The sequence below is a fragment of the Mustelus asterias genome, chromosome 13, assembly GCF_964213995.1.
Source record: "Mustelus asterias chromosome 13, sMusAst1.hap1.1, whole genome shotgun sequence".
NCBI classification, from domain to species: domain Eukaryota; kingdom Metazoa; phylum Chordata; class Chondrichthyes; order Carcharhiniformes; family Triakidae; genus Mustelus; species Mustelus asterias.
The window spans coordinates 11,651,671-11,673,696 of record NC_135813.1 but is presented as its reverse complement, the minus strand read 5'-3'; the positions used below and the strand labels follow the sequence as shown (position 1 = coordinate 11,673,696).

General features: G+C 41.6%; 1 protein-coding gene across 5 annotated transcripts in view; it reads right to left on the bottom strand.

Annotated features, from left to right (window-relative positions):
- fnbp1b (formin binding protein 1b) overlaps positions 1-21,918 on the bottom strand; it is a 253,838-nt gene extending 231,920 nt beyond the window's left edge. For 4 of the 5 annotated variants that reach the window (XM_078226353.1, XM_078226350.1, XM_078226352.1 and 1 more), the window contains exon 1: positions 21,647-21,913. In XM_078226353.1, the coding sequence (XP_078082479.1) occupies positions 21,647-21,670 (24 nt within the window). In that variant the 5' untranslated portion in view covers positions 21,671-21,913. Of the gene's footprint in view, positions 1-21,646 lie in introns of all 5 variants that reach the window. The other variant, XM_078226346.1, reaches the window with a different exon arrangement.
- Between the last annotated feature and the right edge of the window lie 108 nt (positions 21,919-22,026).

Genomic DNA, 22,026 nt, shown 5'->3' with positions numbered 1-22,026 from the left:
AATTCACAGTCTCCATCATCTAGAAGGACAAAGGTTGCACATGCATGGGAACATCATCACTTGTAAGTTTCTCTCCAAGTCAATGGATGTATTGTTTTGTGAGAGGGAGGTCGTGCCTTACAAATTTGGTGGAGTTTTTTGAGGAAGTGACAAAAACGGTTGATGAAGGAAGGGCCGTGGATGTCGTCTATATGGATTTCAGTAAGGCATTTGACAAAGTCCCACATGGCAGGTTGGTTAAGAAGGTTAAGGCTCATGGGATACAAGGAGAAGTGGCTAGATGGGTAGAAAACTGGCTTGGCCATAGGAGGCAGAGGGTAGCTGTCGAAGGGTCTTTTTCCGGCTGGAGGTCTGTGGCCAGTGGTGTTCCGCAGGGCTCTGTACTGGGACCTCTGCTATTTGTGATATATATAAATGATTTGGAAGAAGGTGTAACTAGTGTTATCAGCAAGTTTGCGGATGACACGAAGATGGCTGGACTTGCGGATAGCGATGAGCATTGTCGGGCAATACAGCAGGATATAGATAGGCTGGAAAATTGGGCGGAGAGGTGGCAGATGGAATTTAATCCGGATAAATGCGAAGTGATGCATTTTGGAAGAAATAATGTAGGGAGGAGTTATGCAATAAATGGCAGAGTCATCAGGAGTATAGAAACACAGAGGGACCTAGGTGTGCAAGTCCACAAATCCTTGAAGGTGGCAACACAGGTGGAGAAGGTGGTGAAGAAGGCATATGGTATGCTTGCCTTTATAGGATGGGGTATAGAGTATAAAAGCTGGAGTCTGATGATGCAGCCGTATAGAACGCTGGTTAGGTCACATTTGGAGTGCTGCGTCCAGTTCTGCTCGCCGCACTACCAGAAGGACGTGGAGGCGTTAGAGAGAGTGCAGAGAAGATTTACCAGGATGTTGCCTGGTATGGAGGGTCTTAGCTATGAGGAGAGATTGGGTAAACTGGGGTTGTTCTCCCTGGAAAGACGGAGAATGAGGGGAGATCTAATAGAGGTGTACAAGATTATGAAGGGGATAGATAGTGTGAACGGTGGGAAGCTTTTTCCCAGATCAGAAGTGACGATCACGAGGGGTCATGGGCTCAAGGTGAGAGGGGCGAAGTATAACTCAGATATTAGAGGGATGTTTTTTTACACAGAGGGTGGTAGGGGCCTGGAATGCGCTGCCAAGTAGGGTGGTGGAGGCAGACACGCTGACATCGTTTAAGACTTACCTGGATAGTCACATGAGCAGCCTGGGAATGGAGGGATACAAACAATTGGTCTAGTTGGACCAAGGAGTGGCACAGGCTTGGAGGGCCGAAGGGCCTGTTTCCTGTGCTGTACTGTTCTTTGTTCCTTCATTGTGCCGGTCAAAATCTTGGCATTCTTACCAAATAGAATGGTAAAGAGTACCTCCACCACAGGGACTGCACCTTCTCAATGGGCAATTAGGAACAAGCAATAAATGCTGGCCTTGACAATGACATCTACATCCCAATCCCATAAATTAAGTTAAAATAAAAGTCTTTAAGAAGCCATTGTAGTTTACTCTCAATATTGTTATAAAGTTCATGACTCAGAGTTGTAATTTTGAGGTAATTTTTAGTTCTGGGAGGATTAAAGTTTAACTGTAGAACCCAGGATAAATGCAACTGAAGCAGCTTGAAGACAATTCCACTTGCAAGGTTGGGACTATGTGACTTAAGGGGTTAACAACTAGAAATGTATCTTAAAACAGCAGGAGGGCTGAGTTAGCTGGAGAATTGGAGCCAAGGTGTCTACACTGCTTGCAAATAAATGCAGTCCAAAAGTTGTCCTGGAAGACTCACGGTCACAGAGATGTGTGGAGCTTTAAAAAGCTCTCGGGTTTCAATTTATCTGTGTGTTTACTGAGGGAGGGAGTGTTCTACAGGACAAAAGGCCACACTGAAAAAGTCAGTAGGCTCCAAGCAGCAAACATAGTACAGTTAGCTGGCTTTGTGTAGTTGGGGCTCAGAAGTCTCAGGAGCCATTGATAGCTCTGCAGGTGGGGCTCAGAAGTCCTTGGAAGACGAGAAGGTGTCAAAAGGTCATTGGCTGATCACCATAGAAATCATAGAAACCCTACAGTACAGAAAGAGGCCATTCGGCCCATCGTGTCTGCACCGACCACAATCCCACCCAGGCCCTACCCCCATATCCCTACACATTTTACCCGCTAATCCCTCTAATCTACACATCCCAGGACACTAAGGGGCAATTTTAGCATGGCCAATCAACCTAACGCACACATCTTTGGACTGTGGGAGGAAACCGGAGCACCCGGAGGAAACCCACGCAGACATGAGGAGAATGTGCAAACTCCACACAGACAGTGACCCAAGCCGGGAATCGAACCCAGGTCCCTGCAGCTGTGAAGCAGCAGTGCTAACCACTGTGCTACCGTGCCGCCCCATGTTAGAAAGGGTTAGGGGTTGCAAAAAGCACTGGGGGCCATTTATAGCTTGGGGTAGCTGGGGCTCGATGAAAACCAGGGTCATTGCCAGCCCACTGAAAACAGACAGTTTTTAAAAAGCTGAAATGTGCTAGTAATTAGAAGCTGGAATGCAAACAAAATCCAGAGGTGTGCCGCCTCGGGAGACAAGACTGAAACCATGGGAGGTGTGCAGTCGTTGAGGCATTTCAGAGGCTTGATCTTTGAAAATGAAAAGTTTGGAATCCCTTATAAAGGAGACAGAGTTTTAAGAAGATTTGTTGACTCAGTGTTTACTAACATCTGACTGGGCTGCTGAGAAACCCATGAGCTTGGTCTTGGTCTTGATCGCATTTACTATTTAGTAAACGGTGTGATGAGCTTGACCACAGGCTGTTAATTCACACGTACCTCATATTAACCCTTAATACTAAGAGTGGAAAACAGGTATTGTAATTATTTTGTCTCTTTAATCTTGCAGAGTAAGGGTTTGTTCAGAACCTGTGGAATCTTGTGGCTTCATTCTCTTGGCAAGTGTCTTGCATTTCAAACTTATCAGCTTTAAACAAAACATTATTGGTCCCTAAACTAGATCTCTACAGATATCATAACAATTTCCAACAGTTAAAGACTGAACTGGTCCTGCCCATTTTTTTGGTAAAAAGCTAGAACTCAGATATGGTGCTTAGCATTTCAAGGAACATGCTGCAAGGAGAATTAAAAGCAACTCGAATAGGAAAAAGCATCAGTGCCAGATTTTATTTGTACTTGATATACTGAACGAAAAGGCTGAGATTAATAATGAATGTTTTCAACAATTTACTAAAACCAGAGGTGTTGAATAATGGAAGAATGGAAGACCTGCAGCTCTGCACATTGAACCCTAAAATAATTGGAATCACAACCTGGTCACTTTGGACTATCGAGTCTAACCTACCTGGTTAGAAAATTAATGGAAAGAATAATTTGCAATGACATTAATCATCACTAAGAACGTTTGGGTTTTGACAGCAGTTGGTCAACACAACTTCAGAAACCGAAGTCAGGGTTTTGTAAACCTGATTTTTTGAAGTCACTACAACAGTCAGAGAGATCGAGTCATGTAAAACTTGGGGAAAACCTTATTTGTAGTTTCCTGCACCTTTTGAATTACTCCCCCACTCAAGATTATCATTTTGGCTCCAAATAAAATACAGAACATGACCCCTCGTTTAACTGCACTCAGCCGAAGCGACAGGCTTTGTGTTTTGGATTTGGATAGCTCGAGAAGCACACACTTAGACAAAATCAGATTCAGTTCGTCAATTTCTGGAATCAACATGTAGGTCTTATTGAGAAATGTCTGCTTTGAGTTGTTCGACACATTTTGGAAAACTATAAATTAATGATATTAGAAAGGTCAGACTTTTAACAAAACCAATGAGCTGGGAATCCTCAGGCTTGCATGAGTGCTTTTGGAGGGATTGAAGAGGAATTTTTAAAAAGCCATTTTCCTGACTTGGCTATGGGACTCTGGTCTCAAGTCAAGAAAGGAATGGGGTTGGTATAACATGAAATGTATAATTCATTTTAATCAAAATAACTTCTATATTTGGTATGTCCAATAACAGTTAAAGTTTGTGTAAGAAATGGAATTGTGTTCATTTTCAATGTATTAAATACACATAAAAGATATTGTCTAATGTGCATGAACAATACAGGAAGCTTTGGTTACAAAGTGGCTTGTGATTCATGCACAGAAAAAGTACAAGAAACTTGGTGGATGTTTTTTGGAGAACTTTGCAACCAAAGGTATCTCAACAAGCACTATTTGAAGGTAATTCTGAATAGTTTATGCCGGAGTTGTACTGGGCTGGACAAGATGAGATGTCACACGTCACCAGGTTATAGTCCAACAGGTTTATTTGAAATCACAAGCTTTCGGAGCGCTGCTCTTTTGTCCGCTGAAGGAACAGCGCTCCGAAAGTTTGTGATTTCAAATAAACCTGTTGGACTATAACCTGGTGTCATGTGAGATCTCATCTGAATAGTTTAAACAGAGCACATACCTGGAAATGTCACAATTTATGTTCGAATGCATTTCAGTTTAACAAAGTAAATAAAATTAATGATTCAACCCATCAAACATCAATACAACTAAATGCTCAAACCAACAATTCTCAAACTTTTACATGCCCATTAATTTCAGAATAACTCCGATTTAAATAATTGGTACAACTTAAATATTCATATTTTGAACATTAGTTTTTCATTTCCTTTTCTGATGATTCAGAACTAATATATGACACATGACCAATGATTATTTCACTTCTGTGTTCCCTGCACCATAAGATCATACTTCTGTTTCATTTCCCTTTTTCATAACCTAGTTAAAACCATTCAACAATATTTTCAGAAAAGGTACCAGTTTTATTTTCTACAAATTTTACCCAACATGTAGGGTGAGACCCCATTTTCTCACATCACTGAATTTTCTGCTAGAAAATAATTATTTTACTATTTCACCAATGAACTGCCGTAAATTTAAAACGGCAACTCAGTCGTGGCAAAGAAAATCGACATACTCATCAACTACAATTGAGTTTCAGAAAACACATGACCAACTTTCCAATAAAATTTTAAAATTTACCTTAATAAAATTAACAATGTACTTAATTAGCCTACAAATTGTGTGCTCTTTTCAGACAAGTTTATTTTTATGTTACCGCTCTAAAATCCTTTCGTCATTCTCGGGTATAATTCCATGAGAGCCTGCGCAATCCTCTGGTTCTTGATACGTTGGGCGGGATTTTCCAGCTGTTTGGGATTTTCTGACCGTGCTCACCCCGAAACTGGAAAATCCTGCCCAGAGTCAACGGACCTTGCCATGGTCTGCCCCTCGCCCGCTATGATTCCTGTGGAGGGTGGAACAGGTAAATTCGCCCCTATTTCTCACAGGCAGTGTGTGTAGATTTTCCACCATGGGAGCACGACAGCTATGAGGAACCCTGGCTGATTACCTTCCTCTATAACCCAGGAACGCTGAGGTCAATCGTAGCATGATGACAGTTGAGAATATAATAAAGTTTGTATAGTTCAATGTTACATCTTTCCCCTAAATTACAAAACAATTGTTTTATTGAATAATTACTACTTCCAAGACACATTCACTTTGGAAGACATATCTTTGCCAAATTAGATGTCAGTCATTTTCAAGCTACACTTTATAACAATGTCTTAAAATTTATATTCTAATTTTCTACAACTGGTTGTGGCCCAGAAGGTACAAAAACTTGCAAAAGTACTGAAATTAGTAAGAAACAGGATCATCTAATTAGATCTATTTTGCCACAGAGCGCATTCTTTAAAACCATCTTCTCAATGGCTTTATATTCCGTGGCATTCAAATACAATTATAACAAGCAGTATTTGGTCTTGAGGTTTACCAGATGTGTTGTATATGTGTATACTTAAAAAAAACTTCAATCATCGATATGTTTGGCAAATTGCAATGACAAGCTTTAATTCCAGCTGCATTAACAACATTTAGTATCTGCACAGAAGGAATCACCTTTATGCTGTTTCAGTGACACATACCAACTCGCATGTATTTTAGCTCAATTAGTGCCAATGCAAAATTGGCATCAACAAAAGGACGAAGAACAAACAAGTCATGTTCAAAATACTGATATTGTCTTTAGTCAAATATTAAGAGCCCTCAGAAAATGTTCCTGAATAAGGTAGCTATTAATGATGAAATTCTTTTAGAGTATATGAGTAGGTACTACATGGTGCTTCCAATAGCATGGCTGAGAATGGGAACTTACAGTACCAATAATCAAATTTACACGGTGATAGTGCACGGCGAACCCTTCCGAAAGACTAAGCATTCTGCTAATAATTTAATGTTCACTCAGACCTCCTTGAAGACTGTGGAACAGAAACACTGAAATATTAAAAAGAAACAAATAACGCAAATATTCCATTCTTAAGTTAATGTGGATCCTGGACTTCATCTATTTTTACACAAACTGTGATGTAGCATCTCAGTGCAGTGTAATAGCATACTACTTACCTTGACCAACTTGGCATGAAAGGAAATAGAATCTGATCTTGTCTGATCCATTTGTTTGATAATACTTCTGCAAATATGAAAACTTATTTGACAAACTGCACATTTTATAAACAATAAATAGGGAAGAGATCCACTGTATCAGAATGAGAGGGGAAATTGATGGTTTTCACTTTCATTATAAGTGACAAAAAAATCTAAACTGAAAAAATTCCAAATTAATTGCAATCTTAAAGCCTCACCTATGACTTTGAAAAAATATTTCAGATTCCAAAGTAAAATGATGTTTCTCCAAATTCAAAATTATTTCATTCTAAACATGCAAAGTCCTTGCCATGTTCTCCCAATCACTTTTCCATGTTGTAATAAGGAGATGCTCTAAAATATTCTACAATACAATGAAAACCATAATTTTTGGATCATTAACAGCCATGTTCTTAAGATTCTTTCCAGTTTCGTACGAATTTAAAAAACTATATCTGGCTCCCCTGAGGATGCAGGTCCAGTTCCCTGATTATACAAGTTAGCTCATTTCACAGAGATCAACAAGTGGTGCACTTTCATTGACTTCAGTTCCCATGAATCGAGGAAAGATGATTCATGTTTCTGACTGCTACCCATTGAATCCTCCTGGAGCAGAAAAGCAATGACTGTGTTCACAGTGTACATAAAATCATCATTTACACTGATTTATTTTGCAAACTTTTACAGCACTGCTCACATTAATTAGAGAATATGCCATTATATACAGACAGGAAAATTATACCATGTAATTCACAATGTATTCTTCTTCTGGAGTGCAAGAACATGTCCAATTAAGTGTAAAACTTAAGTATTATTAAATAAATACAGTTAATCAAGATTACAGTTAATAGCCTGCAGATAATATCTGACAACAGTATTGTTTCCTGCTGGAGAATACTTTTGCTTCAGACCCTTCTTTGAAGTGTATCATATAAAAAATTAAGTATAGCAAGCACAAAGAGGACACTAATAACAGGAAATATACACTAGACTTAGTGTCAATGTATCTTCTGAGGCAGTTCATCTGGGATACTATGTTCAGTGGTTATCACCATTCTTCCGGTAGAATGCATTGAAGGAGGTAAAGTACAGATTAACAAGGTTGACACTGCAGCTTAAAGGGTTAAATTGTGAGGACAGGCCACATGAACTTGCCTTGTGTACTACCTTGAGAATAGAGGATTGAGGGGTGATCTGACCTTTCAGCATCCTATTTACTTAAATCAAATGGCCCCTCACTCTTCAAACCTTCAGTGAAAATAAGCTCAGCACATCCAACCTCTCCTCATAAGACAACCTGCTCATTCCAGGTATCAATCGAGTAAACCTTCTCTGAACTGCCTTGAATGCATTTACATCCTTACTTAGATAAAGAAACCAAAACTGTACACTGTATTCAAGGTGTGGTCTCACCAGTGCCTTGTATAGCTGAAGCACAACATCCTTACTTTTATGTTGAATTCCTCTCATATTAAAAGGATATCATTCCATTAGCCTTTTTAATTACTTGCTGTACCTGCACACTAACATTTTGCGACTCATGTACTAGAACACCTAGATCCATCTGCACCTCGGAATTCTGCAGTTGTTCTCTATTTAAGTAATCTTGTTTTTTCAAATTTCTGCCAAAGTGAGCAACTTCACATTTTCCCACATTCTCCAGCATCTGGCACATTTTGCCCACTCAATCAACCTATCCATATCCATCTGCAACTTCCTTATGTCCCCTTCACAATATACTTCACCATCTATCTTTGTGCCATCTGCAAATTTAGCTACCATGAGTTTTTCAAAGTGCCGAATGATTCTAATACCTTGCCCACAATAGGCGTTAGGCTAACTGATCTATAGTTTCCTTTTTATTGCCCCCTTTCCTTCTTGAATAGAGGGGTTATAATTACTTCTCTCCAGTATCTCGCAAATTTTGGAAAATTAACACCAATGCATCAATTTCATTTAGCCATCTTTTTTAAGGCCCGAGGATGAAGACCATTAAGACCCAGAGATTTGTCAGCCCGCAGCTCTATCAGTTTTCTCAGCATTGCTTCCCTGGTGATTGTAATATCACCAAGTTCCTCTACCTTCCACCTCCCGGATTTACAGCCATTACTGGAATGTTTTTTGTGTCATCTATTGTGAAGACATAGGCAAATATTTGTTTGTATCATTCATCATTTCCCTATTATCTATTCTCAACTCCCCATTCTCACTCTCCAGAGGACCAACACTTACTTTACTTCTCTTTTCCTTTTTAAATATCTTCAGAAACCCTTGTTATCTGTTTTTACATCTATCTTCCTCTCATTCTCTAAATTAACCTTATAATCATTCCTAGCCATTCTTTATATTCTGACCACTCATCTGACCTGCCATTCAGGCACAGGGGCAGCACGGTGACATAGTGGTTATCTCTGCTGCCTCACAGTGCCAGGGACCAGAGTTCGATTCCAGCTTTAGGTGACTTACTACGTGGAGTTTGCACCTTCTCCCCATGTCTGCATGGGTTTCCTCTGGGTGCTCCATTTTCCTCCCACAGTCCGAAGATGCGCAGGTTAGGTAGATTGGCCATACTAAATTAAATTGCCCCTTGGTGCCCAGAGATGCGTAGATTTGGTGGATTAGCCATGGTAAATGCGCGGAGTTAGCCTGGGTAAGATACTCTTTCAGAGAGTCGGTGCAGAACAAAGAACAAAGAACAGTACAGCACAGGAAACAGGCCCTTCGGCCCTCCAAGCCTGTGCCGCTCCTTGGTCCAACTAGACCAATCGTTTGTATCCCTCCATTCCCAGGCTGCTCATGTGACTATCCAGGTAAGTCTTAAACGATGTCAGCGTGCCTGCCTCCACCACCCTACTTGGCAGCGCATTCCAGGCCCCCACCACCCTCTGTGTAAAAAACGTCCCTCTGATGTCTGAGTTATACTTCGCCCCTCTCAGCTTGAGCCCGTGACCCCTCGTGATCGTCACCTCCGACCTGGGAAAAAGCTTCCCACTGTTCACCCTATCAATACCCTTCATAATCTTGTATACCTCTATCAGATCTCCCCTCATTCTCCGTCTTTCCAAGGAGAACAACCCCAGTCTACCCAATCTCTCCTCATAGCTAAGACCCTCCATACCAGGCAACATCCTGGTAAACCTTCTCTGCACTCTCTCTAACGCCTCCACGTCCTTCTGGTAGTGCGGCGACCAGAACTGGACGCAGTACTCCAAATGCGGCCTAACCAGCGTACTATACAGCTGCATCATCAGACTCCAGCTTTTATACTCTATACCCCGTCCTATAAAGGCAAGCATACCATATGCCTTCTTCACCACCTTCTCCACCTGTGTTGCCACCTTCAAGGATTTGTGGACTTGCACACCTAGGTCCCTCTGTGTTTCTATACTCCTGATGACTCTGCCATTTATTGCATAACTCCTCCCTACATTATTTCTTCCAAAATGCATCACTTCGCATTTATCCGGATTAAATTCCATCTGCCACCTCTCCGCCCAATTTTCCAGCCTATCTATATCCTGCTGTATTGCCCGACAATGCTCTTCGCTATCCGCAATTCCAGCCATCTTTGTGTCATCCACAAACTTGCTGATTACACCAGTTACACCTTCTTCCAAATCATTTATATATATCACAAATAGCAGAGGTCCCAGTACAGAGCCCTGCGGAACACCACTGGTCACAGACCTCCAGCCGGAAAAAGACCCTTCGACCACTACCCTCTGTCTCCTATGGCCAAGCCAGTTCTCCACCCATCGAGCCACTTCTCCTTGTATCCCATGAGCCTTAACCTTCTTAACCAACCTGCCATGTGGGACTTTGTCAAATGCCTTACTGAAATCCATATAGACGACATCCACGGCCCTTCCTTCATCAACCGTTTTTGTCACTTCCTCAAAAAACTCCACCAAATTTGTAAGGCACGACCTCCCTCTTACAAAACCATGCTGTCTGTCACTAATGAGATTGTTCCGTTCTAAATGCACATACATCCTGTCTCTAAGAATCCTCTCCAACAACTTCCCTACCACGGACGTCAAGCTCACCGGCCTATAATTTCCTGGGTTATCCCTGCTACCCTTCTTAAACAACGGGACCACATTCGCTATCCTCCAATCCTCAGGGACCTCACCCGTGTCCAAAGAAGCGACAAAGATTTCCGTCAGAGGCCCAGCAATTTCCTCTCTCGTCTCCCTGAGCAGTCGAGGATAGATGCCATCAGGCCCTGGGGCTTTGTCAGTTTTAATGTTCCCTAAAAAACCTAACACTTCCTCTCTCGTAATGGAGATTTTCTCTAACGGGTCAACACCTCCCTCCGAGACACTCCCGGTTAACACGCCCCTCTCCTTCGTGAATACCGATGCAAAGTATTCATTTAGGATCTCCCCTATTCCCTTGGGTTCTAAGCATAATTCCCCTCCTTTGTCCCTGAGAGGTCCGATTTTCTCCCTGACAACTCTTTTGTTCCTAACGTATGAATAGAATGCCTTAGGATTCTCCTTAATCCTGCCTGCCAAGAACATCTCGTGCCCTCTTTTTGCCCTTCTAACTCCCCGTTTGAGATCTTTCCTACTCTCTCTGTATTCCTCCAGAGCTCCATCTGTTTTCAGTTGCCTGGACTTAACGTACGCCTCCCTTTTCATTTTAATCAGATCCTCAATTTCCCTGGTTATCCACGGCTCTCGAATCCTACCTTTCCTATCTTTCCTTTTTACAGGCACATGCCTATCCTGCAGCCTTATCAATAGTTCCTTAAAAGACTCCCACATGCCAGACGCGGACTTACCCTCGAACATCCTCTCCCAATCAACATCCACCAATTCCTGCCTAATCCGGCTATAGTCAGCCTTCAGACTAGATGGGCTGAATGGCCTCCTTTGGTATTGTATGGTTCACCATTGTGCATTTGTATGTTTTTTCCTCAAGTCTGACACTTTTCTTAGCATCTTCAGTGAATCACAAATAATGGCTCATCTCCGTAGAATTTTTCTCTTATCGTTGGAAAATACTTATTCTGAGTACCCTTAAATATCCCCTTAAATGTCTACACTATACATCTTATCCCCTAACCTAGGATACCAGTTTACTTCAGCTACCTCAACTTTCATGCACTCATAGTTAATTGCCCTTCAAAGTTTAAAATGGCCTTTGATACCCTCTAACATCTCAGTTCAAATCTACCTTCGACTCTTAGAACGAAGTCTCCCAACTAAACCACATCTGAAAAATGTAATCACTTTTTGCATTGGCATAGGTCTGCACTAATTGGCATATACAACTAAGGTTTTTCAGACTAAGGTTATTGATGACCATTCTGGAAAATGGAAATATCATTCTGATGCACACTCTGAACTAAAGCAATTATGTACACAGAAAAATGACACAAGAGCAAGAAGAAAATAGCTCAGCCCTTTTAATCAACTTTGCCCCATTATATTCAACAGCAGGTTTTTCCCAGGTCTGTCACTGTTTCTGTAAAGTATTAATTCTGCACAGGAATTATCTGAAAAAGCAGAGACCAAGCGGTGTGACACAATCCACTCCTTTGCACGTCAAACAGTTGAAACTTAAATTTTTCACCAGCGCAAATGATTAATGCAACCCCAGAAAAAGGCTACTGTAATATTACTCTATTATGCTGATGCACAAGTTTGGTTTGCTGGATTGAAGAGTTGCCCTAAATATGCTCAGAATAAAATATTGCTCTGCAAGTCTCCAGAAATGTGTTCAAACTGGTTGGCGGAGAATTGAACAGCTTTAATTTCCTAGTATAGAAGAGGTTACGTTTTTAGGTTAATAAATAGAGAGAACGTGAGTTCTAATCCCACCATGGCAGTTTGAGACTGAATTCAATTTACAAAAATCTGGCCTGTAGACGAGTTCAATATGGTTGATTTTAACAGCCCTCAAATGGAAAACTATTTAATTGTATCAAACAGTGGTAAAAATGTCACCTTTGCTAATGACATACACACATCCTCAATTTTGTGTTCAAATTTCTAATAGCCATAGACACAGGGTCACCAATTACACTTTTTCTACATATATCTACTCCCCCACTATTTTTCTTTCTGTGCAGAATCTTTCTTTAAACATTCTTCTTCCAGAATTTTACTTTTTAAATTTATATTGCTGATCCCAGACACATGCAAAAAAATAGCACAGTGAAATTCCTAAACAGAATGACCATAAAACCATAAGACATAGGAGCAGAATTAGACCACTCGGCCCACTGAGTCTGCTGTGCCATTCAATCATGGCTGATATTTTTCTCACCCCCATTCTCCTGCCTTTTCCTCATAACCCCTGATCCCCTTATTAATCAAGAACCTATCTATCTCTGTCTTAAAGACACTCAATGACCTGGCCTCCACAGCCTTCTGCGGCCAAGAGTTCCACAGATTCACCACTCTCTGGCTGAAGAAATTCCTCCTCCTCTGTTTTAAAACATCGTCCCTTTAGCCTGAAGTTGTGCCCTTTGGTTCTAGTTTTTCCTACTAGTGGAAACATCCTCTCTACGTCCATTCTATCCAGGCCTCGCAGTATCCTGTAAGTTTCAATAAGATCTCCCCTCATCCTTCTAAACTCCAATGAGTACAGACCCAGAGTCCTCAATTGTTCCTCATATGACAAGCTCTTCATTCTAAAAATCATTCTTGTGAACCTCCTCTGGACCCTTTCCAAGGCCAGCACATCCTTCCTTAGATACGGGGCCCAAAACTGCTCATTAAACTCAAAATGAATGAATGGGAAAATATTAATTTTTCACTAATTAATTCTCAACAACAAAATGCCATTTTTATAATCACTTAGTTGTCCACTAATTTCTTCAAAATAACACGTTTAGTCTTTGTAGACACTTAACCTGTCTATATCCCTCTGTAGACTCTGTGTCATCCTCACCACTTGCCTACCCACCTATTTTTATGTCATCCACAAACTTGGCAACAGTACATCAACTTCCCTTGTCCAAGTCATTTCAATTGTAAATAATTGTGGTCCCAGCACTAATCCCTGTGGCACTCCACTAGTTTCAGGCTGCCATCCTGAAAACACTCCTCGTATTCCAACTTTCTTGTCTTCTATTAGTTAGCTTTACAGCTTTGGGACTTTGACTAGGATTCCTTGTGTGGACTCTTCTCGTGTAGCTTTCTTTGGAATTTAAGTTTATTTATTCATGTCACAAGTAGGCTTACATTAACACTGCAATGAAGTTACTGTGAAAATCCCCTAGTCACCACACTCCAGCACCTGTTCAGGGAGAATTTAGCATGGCCAATGCACCTAACCAGCAAACTAATCTTTCGGACTGTGGGAGGAAACCGGAGCACCCAGAGGAAACCCACGCAGGCAAGGGGAGAATGTGGAGACTTTGCACAGACTGTGACCTGAGCCAGAAATCGAACCCGGGTCTCTGGCATTGAGGCAGCAGTGCAATCCACTGTGCCACCGTGAATTTAGTCTGCTAGTGGGATCATGAGCTTCCCCAGGCAGGAGAACATTTAGTGGCTCTTACCACTTACATTGAAAAAGACTTGCAGAAAAACACAAAGACAGGCGCTGTGTTCCTCGACTTCACAGCCACCTACAACCCCATTTGGCGCATGAGCTCCCTCCTAAAGCTGTCATGGGTCCTCCACCTGGGTGACTAAAAGCATCAGAACAGTGTTGAACAATCAAAGCTTCAGAGTGCATCTTGGACAGGTAAAAAGTACATAGAAAAGACAAACCAATGGACTCCCTAAAGGCTCAGTACTGGCTCCATCCCTGTTCAACTCGTACACAAATGCTCTTACTTCCTGAAAATTCATAAATGGGGACAACATCTGCTTTGTAACTCAAGCCCCCCGACTTCACCATCCTGGACTGGACACTAAACATGGACTTGTCAAAACTTGAACAATACTGCAACACATGGCATCTCAAGCCATGCCCTGCACAAACAGTATTCAGCTTATTCCATCTTCACAATGCAAAAGCCAACAAACAGCTCAACATCCAAGTGAATGGCTACAAGTAAAAGCACCACCTAACTCCAACATACCTCAAAGTGACCCTAGATAGGACACGAATGCTCCAGGAACACCTAGAAACAACTGCAGCCAAGGTCAAGTCCAGAAGCAACCAGATTGCCAAATTAACCGGCTCAATGTGGGGTGCTGCTGCCACTACCCTCTGAACCTCAGCACTGGCACTCATACTCAGGAGCAGAATACTGCGCCCCAGATTGGTCAAGATCACGCACACACATATGCCCTACTTGGCCAACCTCCACACATGAGGCATGAGTGCCAGCCCCTAATTGCCTGTGGGAGAGAGCAAACTGTGCACTGTATCATAGAAGAGTATCCAATCCACAGACTCAGCAAAAGCCTATTTCTTCTCAAAATAGCAGGCCTTGGCTTAGGGACTTTGCATTTGCTAAGTAAAATAAATTAGATAGCAAATCCTCTATCCATGCTAATATATGACCCCCGAACATCATGGGCTCTTATCTTATCAAGTGGCCTTTTATGCATTACCTTATCGAACGATTTTGGAAATCCAAGTATGTTACATCTACTGGTTGCATTTTATCTATACTGTTTACCACCTCTAATGAATTCTAATAAATTTGTCAGGTATGATTTCCCCTTTATGAAGCCATGCTGACTCTATATGATTATAGGATGCATTTTAAATGCTCTATTACATACTTCATAATTTTCCCCATGACAAATGTTTAAGTTAACTGGCCAATAGTTCCCTGTATTTGTCTCCCTCCCTTTTTGAATAAAGGTGTTACATTAGTAGTTTTCCAAGCATGCGGGGCTTTTCCAGAAATTTAAGGATTCTTGGAAGATTAGTGGTTAGCACTGCTGCCTCATAGTGCCAGGGATCCGGGTTCAATTCCGGCCTCGGGTCACTGTGTGTGTGGAGTTTCCACGTTCTCCCTGGGTCTGGGTGGGTTTCCTCCCACAGTCCAAAGATGTGGGGGTTAGGTTAATTGGCCATGCTAAACTGACCCTCGTGTCAGGGGATTAGCAGGGTAAATATATGGGGTTACTGGAATAGGGCCTGGGTGGGATTGTGGTCAGTGCAAACTTGATGGGCCGAATGGCCTCCTTCTGCACTGTCGGGATTCTATAACTCTAATTATTACCAGCGCATTCTCTTTTTTTTTTATTCATTTGTGGGACACGGGCGTCGCTGGCTGACCAGCATTTATTGCCCATCTCTAGTTGCCCTAGGAGGGCAGTTGAGAGCCAACCACATTGCTGTGCCTCTGGAGTCACATGTAGGCCAGATCAGGAAAGGACAGCAGATTTCCTTCCCTAAAGAACATTCGTGAACCAGATGGTTTTTCCAACAATCAACAATGGTTTCATGGTCATCACTGGATTCTTAATTCCAGATTTTTTTTAATTGAATTCAAATTCTACTACCTACCATGGCAGGATTCAAACCCAGGTCCCTAGAACATTAGCTGAATTTCTGGATTAATAATGCAGGGATAATACTACTGTAGCTACGTCCCTGGATTGCTTGGGGGGGGGGGGGGGGGATATCAGACAATTTTCCTTTTTGGAACGTTAAAAGGAAGCCATGGGATGTGGAACACGATTTGATTCTTCAAAGGTGGACAAGGTGCTCGGAGCAAGAGAAAAGACAGCAAAGTGTGGCTTGGTAATAATGACCACACCATCACTCAAAGAACAAGGAAAATTACAGCACAGGAACAGGCCCTTCGGCCCTCCAAGCCTGCACCGACCATGCTGCCCGACTGAATTAAAACACCCTATCCTTCTGGGAACCATATCCCTCTATTCCCATCCTATTCATGTACTTGTCAAGACGCCCCTTAAAAGTCACTACCGTATCCGCTTCCACTCCCTCCCCCCGCAACGGGTTCCAGGCACCCACGACCCTTTGTGTAAAAAATCTGCCTCGTACATCTCTTTTAAATCTTGCCCCTCGCACCTTAAACCTATGCCCCCGAGTAATTGACTCTTTCACCCTGGGAAAAAGCTTCTGACTATCCACTCTGTCCATGCCTCTCATAATCTTGTAGACTTCTATCAGGTCGCCCCTCAACTTCCGTCGCTCCACTGAGAACAAATCAAGTTTCTCCAACCTCTCCTTATAGCTAATGCCCTCCATACCAGGCAACATCCTGGTAAATCTTTTCTGTACCCTCTCCAAAGTCTCCACATCCTTCTGGTAGTGTAGCGCCCAGAATTGAACAAAGAACAGTACAGCACAGGAAACAGGCCCTTCGACCCTCCAAGCCTGTGCCGCTCCTTGGTCCAACTAGACCATTTGTTTGTATCCCTCCATTCCCAGACTGCTCATGTGACTATCCAGGTAAGTCATAAACGATGCCAGCGTGTCTGCCTCCACCACCCTACTTGGCAGCGCATTCCAGGCCCCCACCACTCTCTGTGTAAAATACGTCCCTCTGATATCTGAGTTATACCTTGCCCCTCTCACCGTGAGCCCGTGACCCCTCATGATCGTCACCTCCAACATGGGAAAAAGCTTCCCACTGTTCACCCTATCTATACACTTCATAATTTTGTACACCTCTATTAGTCGCATGAACACATTTTCTATCAATAATAATGGAGAAAAGATGTAATTGCCAATTACTTTGCAATAGATATCTTAGGACATTAGGATGTCACAAGTTTCCAACACTTATGTACATTAAGTAATAAACTTTTGCTCAATGTGAAATCTATGGATTATGAGAAGGCTTTTAATAATTCATTGGTGATTTCGACTAATTTGCTTCCTGGAATTTGCATACAACATTCAGTATTAAAGGAGTTATAGATTGTTATCACAACACATCATTCATACCAACTCCTTCCTGTCAAATCATGTCTAAAAAAGGCACTCAGCGGATGTATATAGCATTTAACATCCTTCTCCTTTCTTAGAATTCAAGTCACCTCAAGATCACTCTTCTGCCCATACAGTCAGAAATATGGTTTGACAAGTTCTACTAAATGACCAACCTTGCTCTCATATGTTTTTGAGAGAGCTTAGCAAAAAGATTAAAATTCGTTCCTCCAATAGCTCCGTTGGCAAATGTGCATGTCACCAAGCTAAGTACAGCAGAAGTTTCAACAGCTCAAACATTCTCCCTCCTTTTAGTTCTGACAAAGAGTCAAATGACTCAAAACATTAACTCTGTTTCTCTTCCAACAGATGCTGCTGAGCTTTCTGGCATCCCCTGTTCAAGTTTCAAATTTGTCATCTAAAGCTGCAGTAAACACAATGTATTCACTTCCACATTGCCAAATATGTCTAATAGATCTTCCCAAACCTATGGTCTATGATGGGGTTAAAGCTTGATTACCTTTGAGATATTTATGCTCAGTATATGAAGATTAGACATGGGTATCTATGGTTGTGACTAATCCAGAAGCCTGGAAGAAAAGAAGTTCAAATCCCACTACGGCAGTTTGAGAATTCAGTTCAAAAAGCTGACCTTATTTTAGGCAGCAACTCCCTTTCCATTATGGTGCATTTCCCCTGAAAAACCACAAAACAAAATCTAATCTAATCCAAGATGTGGAACAGTGGACAAATAAAATCTTATTTACAAGAAGCAAGAAACATGTGCACTAAATATTTGTTTCAAGAACAAATAACACAATACAACACGAAGCAGCAATTTGCAATCACAACAAGTTGAGAGTCAATTACAGTCTCTTAAACATGTAAATAACTATTTCACAGTACATCAACTGTTGTATCAGCCATTTCACACTTTGCAAAAGTGAAACAGGCACTGGATGCTTCTGACAAACTAAATTTTGGATATTTATTATTTTCCTTCAAAGGTAATTGCCTGTCTGGCTTTGACTTGAAACTGTAAACTGCAACATTAATAGCACTTGAACAAAACATTCCTGCTCAGTTTAACTGAAGACTACTTCACCGTTTCTGTCTGACATACGCAGAGATAAATTTAGCTTCTTTGAGTTAACCAAGAGATAGCCTGACTGAAACCTGTCTGTTGCATTTTCATATTGGTTTACAGATAAGGATTCTATTATTATACTCAAGGTATCCATTAAAAGGTTCCACAGTCCAACAGAGTGCTTTTAAAATTCAAAGAATAAATAGATGACTTACTTATTACAACTAAGTGTTCAAGATTTGTTTAAGTTGATAGATAACTTTAAAATTGGTGGATCAAATTGTTGCAAATCCTAGGGTTAAGTGCTGTTGGCAGATGCAGGTAACTTTCTTATTCAAAATCTAAAGTACTCCACATAAGATGGATCCCTTTTTTCAAAATTAATTTAATAACTACCATGGTGGACTGCAGATGTGATTAAAGTGCATACAAACACCAAAATATATCATAAAACACCAATATTCAAAAAAAATCAAGATTGATTCAACTGCAAACTATTTCTCGATCGATTTGTCCTAATGGTGTTATAACTGTGAACTAATTTAATCATTGAAATCATCCTACCAATAGGATAGCAGTCAATCTTTTGAATGACAGATACAAAAGAATAAATCAATCATCAAAAGAGAGTGCATTTAAAAAATATACCCAGGACAAATGTCAAGGCAAATGCATCATTCAGATAGATCAGTACTTGTTCACTTATGGATCATGATGTTATTTTGTCAGGTCAACTAGGGATAGACAATAGATGTAGCCATGCCACTGTCAACCATATCCCATCAATAAATAGAAACAAAATGGTTTAGGAGCAGATTATAGTGGCCATGTCAATGACGTTGCAATAACATTCACAAAATACAAACTATATTCTCACTGGTTGTCAACTTCATGGTGGTGTTTCCAATTCAATTTTTTAGTTTTGCTGACAACAACTTCCAGGAGGTTGACAGCAATTAACATTCATCTGTAAATGTGTCCATCTAAAGGGTTAACAGGTAAATGTGATGGATAAAGGTCATAAACTAAGGGACTACCCAGAATATAGATAAATACGTCAGGTAGTTTTGCTGGGTCATGTTGAAAAACATTCCCAACCGCATAGAGATATCACTCCCAGTCACTGGCCAGAATATTTGCTGCTGATTACATCATAATTTGAATTTAAATTCTTTAATAAATCACTTCAAATTCACCAGAATGCAATCTATTTTATCCCCAAAAAATAAGTGGGACTATTATAAAAACACAAATTCTGATCTCCTACAGAGTGAATGACACAATATCCCTTACATCTCTTACATAGCCTCCAAACCCAATTTTCTTACAAATTACAAGTTACCATTTCAATCCAACTGATCATAACTTTGCAACAAAGACAGAAAATGCTGGAAAATCTCAGCAGGTCTGACAGCATCTGTGGGGAGAGAATGCAGCCAACGTTTCAAGTCTGGATGACCCTTAAGAGCATTAAGAGCAAATAAAATCTGAAGAGATTTAAGTTAGGAGGGTGGGGAGGTGATTCGCTTCTGATAGTACAAATCTCTTCTGATTTTCTTTGCTCTTAGCTCTGACAAATGGTCATCAAGACTCAAAATGTTGGCTCTCTTCTCTCTCCACAGGTGCTATCAGACCTGCTGAGATTTTCCAGCATTTTTTGTTTTTGTTTCAGATTCCAGCATCCGCAGTAATTTACTTCAATAGTATGGTCATAACTTTGTTTTGCTTTAATTGAAACCAATCACACCCCAATCCTTTCCTGCAAACTTCACATGGTGTCCTCAGGTAACAAAAAACTACAGTTGCATTAACGAGGGGGTCATTTTCTAGGCTCAGAAGTAAAGTTTCTGCCTTTCTCGGCAAACGATGTTTGTCAGTGACTATCTCTGAGGAGTTCACCTCGATTTCACTGGCAGGAGTAGTGGGAGCTAACTTTTTTTTAAAGTTTATCTATTAGTGTCACAAGTAGGCTTGCATTAACACGGCAATGAAGTTACTGTGAAAATCCCCTAGTCACCACACTCTGGCGCCTGTTCGTGTACACGGAGGGAGAATTTAACATGGCCAATGCACCTAACCAGCGCGTCTTTCAGACTGTGGGAGGAAATCGGAGCACCCGGAGGAAACCCACACAGACACCGGGAGAACGTGCAGACTCTGCACAGTCAGTGACCCAAGCCAGGAATCGAACACAGGTTCCTGATGCTGTGGAGCAGCAGTTCTAGCCACTGTGCCACCCCTAAAGTTTATTTATTAGTCACAAGTAGACTTACTACTGCAATGACGTGACTGCGAAAATCCCCTTGTCACCCACACTCTGGTGCCTATTTGGGTTCACCGAGGGAGAATTTAGCATGGCCAATGCACCCTACCAGCACGTCTTTTGGACTGTGGGAGGAAACCAGAGCACCCGGAGGAAACCCACGATGTTTCTGGAAAGCCCTTTTCTGGAAGAATCTGAATGCAGCATGTGTGGGATAGAGCCAAGCACTGCCATGCGTATTCAAGGCGAGAGAGGCAGCATTTCCCCTTCAGGATTTGCCCACATTACTATCATCCTGGGGGAAGGGGAAGAAACACCGTAATAACTTGCAAACCTATTGAAATACCTTTGTCTGCCGTGGTCAGGTGCTGGATGTGCCAACACCAACGACTTGTTTCTGGCTGATGAAAAAAGAAACACCATTTCCCTTCCCCCCACAGCCTCTTTTTTTTTGCAAGAGCGGAAATTTCCATTTTAAAAATTATTTTTCTGTAAAGCCACCAGAGAGATGCTGCAATTTCCAATTCAGTGAGGTTGGGCAGTAAACAATTGGGTTCATTTATTGATCTCCTCGGACGGTGGGTTTCACCCCTCACATTTTGAAACAAAACACAAAACGATTTTAACCATAATAAAAAAAACAATAAAATTAAACAACCGCCACCTATTCCCCACCGGCCTTGGCATCAAGCTCGCATTAATATTGCCGTCCCTCAATCCATTCATAAAATAGAAAAATACATTTGAGAATTATAAAACCAGGGAAGATTTTTAAAACCGCAAGCAATTATTGATACGTTTAATATTTCAGAAGTGATCATTGACCAGTCTACAAATAAATACATCAATCTCCCCTCACGGATTTTCAGATGAAAGGGATCAATCTCGTCTGTGGGATTAAATACACATTTTTCGGAGGGTTTTATTTGAATTAATTTTTCCTCACTCACCCACAGCTCCGTTCCCCAGCTCATGGTCGGCGGGCGATTCCAGAATTAAAATGAAAAAGAAAAAAAATCTACAATCGAGAAGAAAATCTGCAAGCGAGCAGGCGGCCGATCAGCGAGGGGGGGGGGGAAATGCCGATAATCCGGAGTTTGTCTGGATGGGGTCGGGGATTAATTCTTCGTTTTCTCCTTCATAGTTTTTCCACTCGCCGCTTCCCCTCCCCCTGAACCCTGACTGCATCTGACTGACTGCACGGCCAACCGCCACCCGCAGCGCGCGCGGGCAGGGGCGGGGCAGGGAGAGAGAGAGAGGGGGAAAGAGGCAGAGGGGGAAGGAGGGGAAAGAGGCAGAGGGGGAAGGAGGGGAAAGAGGCAGAGGGGGA